Source organism: Lolium perenne, chromosome 4 (genome assembly GCF_019359855.2).
Source record: "Lolium perenne isolate Kyuss_39 chromosome 4, Kyuss_2.0, whole genome shotgun sequence".
Taxonomy (NCBI): Eukaryota; Viridiplantae; Streptophyta; class Magnoliopsida; order Poales; family Poaceae; genus Lolium; species Lolium perenne.
Genome location: NC_067247.2, coordinates 154,562,280 through 154,574,681, shown reverse-complemented (window position 1 = coordinate 154,574,681; position 12,402 = coordinate 154,562,280). Strand labels below are relative to the sequence as shown.

Genomic DNA, 12,402 nt, shown 5'->3' with positions numbered 1-12,402 from the left:
GATTATAAGAGAGATTATAGTGCTGCCGGAAACTTCGAGCTGGTGCCCAACCCAACTGTCTTCCCAAAAACGGGGCTTTCTGCCATCCCCAAGAACTCTCTTACAACAGCTATAAAAATTGTCTTTTATCCCCAAGAATGCCTATATAGTATCAGAAAATTAAAAACCTACCGAGTTCAAAATTATCTTATACCTTTAAAAATTAAATATGTCGTCAAGTTCAAAGTTTCCATATGAACACATAAATGACTTTTGAGCCAAATTTAAATTGAACCTTCAAAGTAACACTTCCATTACTTCTACTAAATCTACAGAAAAAAAACACCAAGAGAATCTGCCTAAAACATTGGCTCCATCTTTTGCAGAGAAAACCTTGAAATAACAGTCACCTGAATTCAATCAAAATTTACAGTGAAACTGACATGTCACCTTTTAATGTTCTTTCTTCTGCCCTTTCCTCACTGACATGTGGTCCGTCGCCCCACTACTCAGCATCTCTCTCCCACGGCCGACGCCACTCCTGGCACGCACCGGACGCGCTCGCGGCCGGCTGGCGCCGCCGCGCATGTCTCCATGCTGATCTTGCCGCGGTATCGTATCGCCCCAGCCGGACTCTCTCGGCAGTGGCACTCCCACCCTCACCGCGAATCCAATGGAGCGGCGGAAGATGCTCGCGGACCTCCTCCGGGCGAGCGCGAGGAGCGCGGCCATCCGCGGCGGCGTGCAGCTCCACGGCGCGCTGCTCAAGCTCGGCTTCGGCTCGGACACCATGCTGAGCAACAACCTGGTCGACATGTACGCCAAGTGCGGCAAGCTCGACATGGCCCGCGAGGTGTTCGACCGCATGCCCGAAAGGAACGTGGTGTCCTGGACGGCCCTCATGGTGGGCTTCCTGCAGCAGGGGGACGCCAGAGAGTGCCTCCGTCTGTTCGGGGCGATGTGGCGCCTCTCGGAGGCCGCGCCAAACGAGTTCACACTCTCGGCGACCTTGAAGGCGTGCGGTGTGGTCGGTGACACTGGCGCCGGTGTCATCGTGCACGGAGGATGTGTCAGGATGGGGTTCGAGGGGCACGGTGTCATCGCCAACTCGCTGGTGCTTCTGTACTCCAAGGGCGGAAGGGTTGGTGACGCGCGGCGCGTGTTTGATGGTGCGGCGTCCAGGAACCTCGTGGCCTGGAACGCCATGATCTCCGGATACGCGCACGCCGGGCATGGCAGGGACGCGCTGCTTGTCTTTCGGGAGATGCAGCGACGGCGAGACGAGGAGGGTGGTCAGCCCGATGAGTTCACCTTTGCCAGCTTGCTGAAAGCCTGCAGCACCCTTGGCGCGGCTCGCGAGGGCTCACAGGTTCATGCGGCGATGGCGATCCGAGGGGTCTCCACAGCATCCAACGCCATCCTCGCCGGCGCACTCCTGGATGTGTACGTCAAATGCCGGTGTCTGCCTGCGGCGATGCAGATGTTTGATCGACTGGGGAAGAAGAATGCCATCCAGTGGACGACGGTGATCATTGGGCATGCGCAGGAGGGGCAGGTGAAGGAAGCGTTGGAGCTGTTTGGGAGGTTTTGGTGCTCCGGCGTCCGAGCCGATGGGCATATCATGTCCAGTGTCGTCGGCGTATTTGCGGATTTTGCTCTCGTGGAGCAAGGGAGGCAAGTGCACTGCTACACGGTCAAGGACCCGACCGGGCAGGATGTGTCGGTGGCTAACTCCCTGGTAGACATGTACCTCAAGTGCGGGCTGAGCGATGAGGCAGAGCGGCGGTTCAGAGAGACACTAGCAAGGAATGTTGTCTCGTGGACCACAATGATCAATGGCCTTGGGAAGCATGGCCATGGCCGTGAAGCAATCGACATGTTTGAGGAGATGAGAGCTGAAGGCGTTGAGCCTGACGAGGTGGCCTACCTCGCCCTCCTGTCCGCGTGCAGCCACTCTGGCCTTGTTGAAGAATGCCGCCAGTACTTCTCGATAATCCGTCAAGACCGGCGGCTGAGACTGAGAGCAGAACACTACGCATGCATGGTCGATCTGCTTGGCCGTGCTGGAGAGCTTGGCGAGGCCAAGGACCTCATCGCAACAATGCCGATGGCGCCAACCGTTGGTGTGTGGCAAACGCTGCTCGGGGCCTGTAGGGTGCACAAGAACGTCGCCGTGGGCAGGGAGGTGGGCGACACCCTCCTGGCCATGGATGGCGACAACCCGGCAAACTACGTGATGCTGTCGAACATTTTCGCGGAGGCCAGGGAGTGGCGCGAGTGCCAGCGGGTGCGCGAAACCATGCGGCGCCGGGGCCTCAAGAAGCAGGGCGGGTGCAGCTGGGTGGAGGTCGGCAAAGAGGCACACTTCTTTTATGGTGGCGGCGATGACATGCACCCACGCATCACAGACCTCCGCCTCATGCTTTGCGACGTGGAGAGGAAGATGATGGAACAGCTCGGGTATATCCCTGGTGCCATCACCGGCGACGGCACGCAGCTGCATGACGTTGACGAGGAGTCGCGCGCCGAGAGCCTGAGGGCGCACAGTGAGAGGCTGGCCGTGGGGCTGTGGCTGCTGCACCACCATGAGCATGATCATGGCGAGGTGGAGGGCAAGGAGGAGGTGATCAGGGTGTACAAGAACCTGCGGGTGTGCAGCGACTGCCATGAGTTCTTCAAGGGGCTGTCGAGCGTGGTGGGGAGGACGCTGGTAGTTAGAGATGCTAACAGGTTCCACAGGTTCCAGGATGGTGCCTGCTCTTGTAAAGACTACTGGTGACTTGGCTAACTGTACTTGCTATGTTGGGATCAAATCGCCTCCTGTTACTGTCTTAATCCTCATACCTGCAGTACAATTCTCAGAGGCACAAAGCAATTCTTGTTTCAGAATATGCTGAATTTCTGGGGCTCGAGGTAATTGACTCCACTTTGGCTATGAAGATGGTAAATTCGTGGCAATGTTGGCCTCAAGTAATTCTACATTAAAGATTAGTATCCCTCGGTCAATCTTGGTAGAGGGAATTATGTTGTTACCTCGCCCCCAATTACTTCCAGATGGGAGGTATGGGCTTGTGCTACTGGAGATCTGCACAGAAGGCATCCAATAGACCGAGAAGCACCTGCCCCTGGAGATCTGCACGTGAAGGCGTCAAATAGACCGAGAAGCACCTGCCGAACATGTTGGATGTTATTGATTGGGTTTGGAATGTGCACTCTAAATCAGAGCTCTTGGATGATGTTGATTTAGAGCCTGAATGGGGAGTATGGCACAGAGCAGATGATGAGGTCTGCCTCTTCTAGGTTTGTTGTGAGGACTGTTGTGGGTATACTGGAGGACAAGAATGCTTGTTTGGAGAAATAAGCCGCTGCTTGATTTTGTTTTGAATGCACCTATTGATCTTGTGGAGATAGTTTCCGAGTGCAATCAGAGTAGAGCTTCAGCAAGTAATCTTTTTGAGCTGAAAATTGGTGTAAACTTTAGCTAGGTGAGAGGCCCTTTTGGGTATATAATTGTTGGCAAGTGCGATCCATATTATACTTTTACTCTCTGCACTTTGTTTAATCTGTGGAATTGTTTCCTAGTTATGTTCTAGTCCAAATTCCAGCAAGTAGACTAAAGGCTAGCACTAGTTTAGCACTTTGGCAGGATTACAGCAAGCTCCTCTTTTGTGAATAACCATTTATAATAAGATGCATCTGTAGCTTGTCACTTTTCATGGATGATTTCTGAGAACAAGTATTCCTGAAGCAATAGGTAGTCTTTTCCAGCACCTCATATATGTATAAGCTAAACAAACTACTCTACGGTGATTAAGTTGAGCTGAACTTGTTTTATAAGACTTTCCATGCTTAATTGTAAAGTTTTGATGCACTCATGCACAGGTAGCTGCTTATAATTCTAAGATTATTGACGAACTCTCAAGTTTTAGTGATATAGTTTGTGAAATCTGTAGATGTTGACATTATCAATATGTAAATCACACTGCAGAAGGAAGTAAGGTTATGGCTCGATGTTGACCCTATAATTATGGCTCATATTTGTAGCACCATTCGGGATGTTTCATGTGCATATTTTAAGACTGGCCTTAAGTATCTCCCCAATATCTCAGGAACTGTTTGAATCTGCAGATCTGTACGTAAAATGGTGGCAAATGATGCACTTCCTGTCAAAAAAGAAGCTACACTTCCTTACTGCAAATTCTGTGTTCCTATCCTTAAAGTGGAGAAGTGAGCCTTTTATCAGCCATGCTGAAGGACGGCCTGATGTTCAAGACGCCCAACACAGCCATGGCGGGGATCATCGAGACGCCGCCGCGCCACACTCATGGAACAGATCGGCATGGTCGGGTGATGGCAGGGGCTTCGTGTCGGGTGCACAAGTTACCTTTACCTTGCTACAAATAGTGCACTGTGTTTTGGGGGCTGAACTGAGAGTGTAACACCATACATGTTGTAACATCAGCATTGGCCGAGTCTTTGCTGGTGGCAATCCATATACTGCTATTGCATCGGATGAAACCGTTTGTTCTTGATTAGGATTGCTTAAAAGTATTTGGTTAAAAGTAATATTTGGTTATCGATTTCTTTGAACATCAGTCGTATTTCGTTAAAAATAAAAGCATTGCTTGGTTCTGTTACTACAGATACCGTACAAAAGTCTGACACCATTGCAGACTGCACTTTCATCAAGACAGGTATGTATTCAGTGCAAACAAAGTTAAGCTTTAGAGTTTGGAAAATCCATGTTGACTCCCGGGTCTAGATGCACTCGATAGCTCAACCAATCACTTGCGACCAGATCCACGGCAATCTCGCGTATTTCTTGCCGTATGTGGCCACGCACGCCGATTATGGAACAGTGGACCTCTACGCATTGATTATAACTGTCCAGATGGTTGACGTCTCTCCCGGAGACCTGGACCAACGCAGGCCCATTCTTCCAGATTGCTTTGACATATAAAAAAATATATTTCTGAACTAAAAGTAAGCCCGCCCTTGCATATATAGCAGATCAATGAGAATGCCATTGCAAAAATACAATCATACGAACTATGAAGAAAAATGACGGTTTAGAGAGATTACAAAATGTCAGGTTACTGATAGAAAAGTTTGTATTATATTCATTCTGCTTACCTTCCCCAATGGCAATGAGACGCCATTATCCCTAAGGTTGCAGACAGTCATGTGACTTATGTTATACTACTTTTTCTACCTGTCCTCACCCATCAAAGATTAATAGATTCATAAACATTTCACTTTCTTGTGATTCTGACACACTGCAAAACGAACTCAACGGTACAAGCAGGCAGTTTGGATTTCTTATGATGGCAGAAGGGATTTATGCGAAAACAAAATCCATTAAGCTTTCTCTGGAGTTGATCTCATATGGCTGTATCAACCACTCAACCAAGTACATTGAAAAATCGATACTTTGCAGGGAGCAATTTCACATCCTCCCGATATTTTCCATTCCTTGAAAACAGAGACAACATCAACGAAGTAGCTGAAGCTTCTAGTGAGATGCTCTTCCCATAAACTTTAGACAAATAATCTCCAGCCTGTAACATGCGGATCGATCGGATTCGCGATGGCTTGCTTCACGGCCCACTAATCGGCTGTCTAGGTGATCGATGCAGGAAACTTGTCTCAAAAGAAAATCGATGTAGGAAACTAACTACTCGCGGTCGGATTGAATTGAAGAGCGGATGACCATACCCGGTGGCTGATTCCAGCGATCATAACACATTTCCGCTTGCAAGCTGCGTCTTGTCGTTCCTGTGCAATACAAGATCCAGCGACAGGCCTTGCTAATCTCACATGAAACGCTGGTGTCTGAATCATCAATGATAACCTCACCATCACATTTTATTTTCCTTCGCAAAATGTTTAGCTCCCCGAGCATTTGGGTTCAGGTAGTTTTTGCATCATCAACTTCTGAACAAGACATGAAAGGCAGGACTCAAGAGTGACTCCTCGATGGATGCATGGATCGTCAGATCCTGCTGATAAACCAACACTGGTCTAGAAGTGTTGGCAACTTTGCAGAAATACCGACACCCACTCCATGGAGCCTGTGCTCTTACTTGACTGATTCTGTATCTTTGCTTTTAGAACTCCCTCCTTTTATCTATCTATGAAAGGAAGGGGGGAATGTCACTCTGTCAGGACTTGGCATCCAACAAGTCTTTGCTGTCAGTATAAGTGAGAAGATACAACTGCTGGTTCAAAAAGGATATTTCTTGTGGGGAACACACTCATTTCTCGATTATGTTGATTTCAACTGGATAGTCTTCACTGAATTTGCATCGTTCAACAGTAAATCTTCCGTTTAGACACGTGAGTCAGGTTCGAATCTCTACTCACTGGATCTTGCAAAGCAAAAGGGAACTTTATCTGGGGATTTCTTTTATAACTGTGAGCTCCACTTGCAGTAAGCTCTTCTCCAACCGTAAGTGCAGGGACAACTCTGAAAAGTTATGCATCATCAGCAAAAGAAATATGTTCAAAATACAGTTACCAGTCACGTGTTCTGCAAAATAAATTTGTGGGTTTCCAAGAAATAATTAAACTCACCGCTAAAAAATATTGACTATCCTCGGGGCACTCCGGAGTCCGGATGCTTCCAAGTCATGGACCAGAAGTTTAGGCCAAAAGCTTGACATGGAAAACAGAGCACACCTATTAAAAATAAGCATGGTCAAGTTAAACAATTCTACAAGTTTATAACAGCAGGAACAGTGACGATTGTACATGCCTGTCGGATAACTTTTTTTTTAGTATTCACATGATGCTATTCATAGCTGTCTCAACGGGTGTATATCTAATATGTATATCCATGTCAATGGCTTTAATAAACAAGGCCATGATCACAAATGATGTAAGAAATAATTTGTAAATATCAATGTACATGAATGTTTACACTTGAAACACAGTTGTTGCTTACTGCTACACCTCTATAAAACTATGAAATAAAACATTATCAGTTAGCAACAACGCAAACCTGCTATCCTTTTTCTTGGGAAACTATTCATAAGCAAACATTGTGGAACTAAATTGTTTCAATGCAGCTTACAAGATAATCACGGACATAATTAAATGGTTGGTAAACTGAGCGATGAGTTGAGGTAAACATCAATTTATACCACAAAATGCCAATGTCCTAACATTGTGGAACACAGCTTCAGCTTGAGAGTAGTTGTGTCTGTGTGCACCTGAAGCAGAGACACATATGTGTGGCGCATCGACATGAGGCTGTTGGTAGCGTCTCCTCGCGTGAGAGTGCGATTTGATTGTAAGTGGCACATTGAGAAGCCGAGGAGAAGATCGAATGGTGAAGGTAAAGGTCAAAACTTGGATTCATGGAACTCTTACCCAGGCATGGCAGCACCGACGTGGAATTCAGGTACCAGATATAAATGGAGAGTAATGCACACTGCATGGGTACAAGAGCAAGATATTCTCATCATGCAAATGCTTTGACCCCGTCTCCTATGTCACCCAAGGTGGTGTATTGGTGTTAGTCCAAGCAGACAATTTGGGCCTGGTGCAGCGGTAGAGCCTCACCGCCTGTGACCGAGAGGTCCCAGGTTCGAGTCGCGGTCTCCTCACATTGCACTTCGTGAGGGTAAGGCTTGCCACTAACACCTTCCCCAGACCCCGCACAGTGCGGGAGCTCTCAGCACTGGGTACGTCCTTTTTTTTTATGCTGGCAGGAGGGCTTTATGCAAGGAAAAAAATCCATGTGCTTTCTCATGAGGTAGTCTCATATCAAATCTATCAAATACTCAACCAAGTCCATCAAAGATTTGATACTTTGAAGGGAGCAATTTCATATCCTCCCGATATTTCCCATTCGTTGAAAAGAGAGACAGCATCAACGAAGTAGTTGAAGCTTCAAGTGAGATGCTCTTCCCATCAACTTTAGACAAATAATCTCCAGCCTTGGCGATCTCTCCATTTTCCAACAACATTCTAATGATATCATTTATAAGACAGGAGCTAGGAGCACAACCAATCCTCTCCATTGATGAAAAGATATTGCCAGCTTCTTCCAGTGATCCTTCTTTTAGAAGATTTTTTATCACTATGCTATAAGTATAAGCATTAGGTACCAACCCACTGTTTGATATTGCAGCAAATAATTTTTTAGCTTCTTCTCTTCTCCGAACCTTGTACATTGCATCAATCATTATATTGACTGTTTTGATATCAAACTTCACATTCATTTCACCTAATTTATGGAACAACGTGATTGCTTCGCTGGCACAATTATTTCTGCAAAGCCCTCCAAGAATTATATTGTATATGGAAACGCTGACAGTTATTCCACTTTGGATCATCTCATGGAACCTTTTCTTTGCATCATCAGTTCTCCCAGCACGAAATAACCCATCCAGTATGCTGCCATATGTAACAGTTGTAGGTTTAACTCTCTTGGACAACATTTCTGTGAATATAGCCAAACCTTCATCGACCATTCCATTTTTAAAATAGCAATTCACAAGTGTGTTATATGTAACAACATCAGGCTCAACACCTGCTGAGACCATGGCATCAAGTATTCCAAGTGCTGTATCCATCTTGCCGACTAAGCCATACCCGTCAATCAGTGAATTAAAAGTAAAGACATCTGGCCTCTCACCAATGTGTATAACTAAGTCAAATATATCTTGTGCATCCACAACCCTTCCTTCTTTGCATAGACTGTTTATTACTGAATTGAAGAACACGATGTTAGGACGAGGGATACCTTTGTTCATCATTTGAGAAACCAACTCTTTAGCTTTAACCAGATCACCATGCATACAACAACCCTGAATTAGGGAATGATAAACAACATTGTTCGGTTGTATTCCCACAGCAATCATCTCACTGAATTTGTCCATAACATCGGTCAGTCTACCCATCCTACAAAGTGCAGCTATGAAAGTTGAATAGGTGACTACATCTGGACACACTCCCTGTCCCCGCATTTCGGCAAATATGAGCATAGCTTGATCCATCATTCCACATTTAGCATACGCACCTATTAATATGTTGAAAACATGGCAGTTGGGCACAATACCGTTGTTTTTCATTGAACTGAATAGATTAATCATATCAAGTAAAAGACCTTCACTGCCATACCCATGTAGCAAAATAGAGTACGAGGTGATATTAGGTTTGTGTCCTTTGGCAGTCATGGAATCAAAAATTTCTGCAGCTTCTTTGCTTCTTCCATGCTTGCAAAGGGAGGCCATGAACGAGCTGCAAGTAATAATATCTGGTACAAGGCCCAGGCTTGTCATTTCTTTGAACATTTTAGCTGCCTCTTTCCACCGCCCTGCTGTGGAATATCCATGGATCATGCAGTTGTATGTCACATTATCCGGCCGAACACCATTATGAGCCATCTGCCAAAGGATTAGCTCTGCCTTGTCCATTGCTCTGGCCTTGCACAATGCATCAATAACCGAGCTGTATGTCACCACACTGGGCACAACTCCTCGCTGCACCATTTCATGGAAGAGATTGCATGCTTTGCCTATATCACCCTCCCTAAAGAAGCCATGGATGACCGTGCTGTATGACACCACGTCGGGGGAACAGCCACCTCCTTCTCTTGCCAGCATGAGGAGCAGGTCAAGTGCTTGCTGGCTCCTTCTATCTTCACATAACCTCTTCAGAACTGTGTTGTATGAGATAACATCAGGCACACAACCAAGCTCGGACATCCTATGAAGCATCAGCATGTTGACAGCCTCTTGTGTATGTTTTGCATCGCAAAGGCACTTTAGGAAGGTGTTGACGATGATCTGGTTTGTCTTGAGGCCTATTCTGAGGATACGGCCGAAGAAGGCAAGCCCTAGGTCCGGTCGATGTGCGCGGCAGCAGCAGTCCATGAGGATGCCATAGGTATGGACAGTGGGTGGCGCCACCCGCAGACCCGCCTCTTGTCGGCACACACGGTTGAAGAGAGTCACGGCGAGAGCGGGGCCGCTTCTGCGGTCGTCGTAGGACGGAGCACGTGCGAGCGCAGCAAGGAAGCCGTTGAGGGAGCGCACGGGGACCGGGATGGCCTGCTGTAGCAATGCGTCGAACAGGTTGTGTGCCTCTTCTTGGCAGACCGTCCCGGCGCGTACGCGCTCTGTGGCCGCCGCAAAGGCAGCGTGGGGAGACCAGGAACGTGGTGGCGGCGAGGTGGAGGTGGAGGAGAAGCTGCGACGGAGGAGGCCAAGCCGCGACATCAGCGTTATGGAGTATTAGCAGAGGTGGGAAATTGGAGGTGTGGAGGAGAATGCGTAGGCGGTTGCAGAGGCAGAGGCTGATCCGGAAAATTTTAGCGGGGTGGTGGTGGTGGAGGGGGAACGGCGGCGGGCGGCGGTTCCTCTCCGTGCTGGAGCAGAGGCGAGGCGTCGGGGAATGGCTACCCGGTGGAAAGGTTTTGGAATCGCAACGTTTTGCTACTTTCTGTCACTTGTTGTAAATCCTGGGTGGGACCCACCTCCCTGCCGCACAATTTCTCTACCTAGTCAACCTTAGGGCATCTCCAGCTGCCGACTGTTTGCGTCCGCGCGGGCTGAAAATACGTCAGGAATCAGCTCCAACGGGACATCTGCAACGACGCAAACCTGGCCCATATATACGCCTCAGATGCGTCTCGTGGACACGCAAAGTGTCCGCTCGACGTTTCGTTGGGCCCGCCTGGCAGTGACCCAGACTCAACGTGTCTTCTCAGTCACGCTAGTACTGGCGCCGAGGCGTCGCTTCGGCAGTCTCGGCCGAGTAATAGCAATGCCTTGCGTGGCGCGCAGCCGTCCTCTACCTCTACGCACGAAGTAATGACGATGTCACACGTGCCGCGGCCGTCGCCTGCCACCGGCCTATATAAACACGGGCTCGCGCATCTCATCTCCTCACACACAAAACCCTAGCTGTCGCACAAACTACACCGTAGCGCCGCCGCTCAACCTCCACCTTTGCCACCATGAGCAGCATCGGCCGCTGCCAGGCTGCCGCGGCTCCACCTCCACCTCCGACTCCACCTCCCCCGACCTCGAGCTCTGACGATGAGTTCGACGACGATGACAACACCGACGAGCTCCTCGACCCGGTGAGGGATGCGAAGTTCCTGGCTGACGCGGAGAAGGAAGCAAAGGAGGAGCGGGCGGCCTATGCGGTGTTCAACACCGAGATGGAACGCCGCAGGGTGGCGGCTGTCGCAGAGGACGACTCCTTCGGCATCTCATGGTCTTCTGATGACCCTGATGCGCCTACCCCGGAGGAGAAGGCGGCGGAGCAGAGGGCGTTAGTTGACTCCTTCGAGACGCTCAAGAAGGCCGAGGATGTCGCGAACAAGACGTTGCGGCAGTGCCTGCTAGAGGACGCGGCGGCGCACCGAGCTCTAGCGACCGCACGGCTGGCATCGACGGGGCCGGGCCGTCGGGCAGCAAGTAATCTAGGCTTCTACCAATTGTAGTTTGTATAGTTTATTCTTTTTAAATATTATTTGAAAACAAAAAATGGGTCGCCCCGCTGGGAGCACACCCAGACGCAAACGGATGCACGGTCAAAATATGTCCGGAGCGACGCGAACGGACGCGCGCGACCACTTTTGGACGTCCGATATGTGTCGCCCTGTTGGAGATGCCCTTACATTTTTTACAACATTGTTTGACACAATTTTATAAAGTTTGATTGAGTTATATGAAATTTAGGATATATATTGACATATAGTTTTATTGTGTTGGATTTATGTGACTAGTTGTACTTGCAAGCACCAAGTAAAGTAGGGAGTCACCTGCGCGACGCGCACGTTCGGAACCTGGCAACGCACGAGGTCGATATCATGAGCCTTGAAGTGTTGTTTGTGATTCGAACTTAATATAGCAGGTGAATAATACGGTGGCTTTAGCTCTTTGATACTACTTGAATACGAGCTGAGATGCATAGCAGGTAATTAATGCACAGTCAATGTTTTGGTAGTAATCAATGAGTGCATGCATGTTGGCTGATCCATCGGTAAGAGCAACGCACTGACACACATGAGTTAATGTTGCATGGATGTTGCAATGATGCCAATCCATGAGTGCATGCATGGCGCATGGTGCACACGTCGGACACACACATGAGTTAATTAAGTATGTTGTAGTTTGGGTTTAGCAACATGTCAGAATAGATTATTGTTGGATAAGCTCTGAATTAGAGAAGCATCAATTGTTACATGCATTGTTCTGTTCATACTTAAGAAAAACATAGTTGCTTACCAAAAACTAATCTTACTGTTCATGACTAAATTATTGTTGGATAAGCTCTGAATTAGAAAAAATCAATTTGATGAAGCATCAACTTTATAAATCAATGTTAATTTGTACATTAATAGGACTAGGTTGTCCTCTGGAGTTAATTTGATGTGTTGGGTGTCAGCTTGGCTGCCAGCATTAG

General features: G+C 48.0%; 2 protein-coding genes across 3 annotated transcripts; one reads left to right on the top strand and one right to left on the bottom strand.

Moving 5' to 3' along the window:
* The first annotated feature begins 465 nt into the window (after positions 1-465).
* On the top strand, positions 466-4,514 carry LOC127294209 (putative pentatricopeptide repeat-containing protein At3g15130). The gene is made up of 2 exons (XM_051323963.1): positions 466-3,464; positions 4,108-4,514. The coding sequence occupies exon 1, from the start codon at positions 653-655 to the stop codon at positions 2,756-2,758; it is 2,106 nt and encodes a 701-aa protein (XP_051179923.1). The 5' UTR covers positions 466-652; the 3' UTR covers positions 2,759-3,464; positions 4,108-4,514.
* A 491-nt stretch (positions 4,515-5,005) lies between these two features.
* Positions 5,006-10,415, bottom strand: LOC127294207 (uncharacterized). Of its 2 annotated transcripts, none has more exons than XM_051323961.2 (3): positions 7,122-10,415; positions 6,553-6,657; positions 5,006-6,445 (listed from the first exon to the last, which is right to left on the bottom strand). In XM_051323961.2, the coding sequence occupies exon 1, from the start codon at positions 10,203-10,205 to the stop codon at positions 7,764-7,766; it is 2,442 nt and encodes an 813-aa protein (XP_051179921.1). In that variant the 5' UTR covers positions 10,206-10,415; the 3' UTR covers positions 5,006-6,445; positions 6,553-6,657; positions 7,122-7,763. The 2 variants fall into 2 exon arrangements, with proteins under 2 accessions (XP_051179921.1, XP_051179922.1); XM_051323962.2 differs by having other exon boundaries at positions 7,191-10,415.
* Positions 10,416-12,402: the final 1,987 nt, after the last annotated feature.

Bases quoted from the DNA above. Each gene is read 5' to 3' on its own strand.
- LOC127294207 (XM_051323961.2), bottom strand. From the start codon at position 10,205: ATGTCGCGGCTTGGCCTCCTCCGTCGCAGCTTCTCCTCCACCTCCACC.
- LOC127294209 (XM_051323963.1), top strand. From the start codon at position 653: ATGGAGCGGCGGAAGATGCTCGCGGACCTCCTCCGGGCGAGCGCGAGG.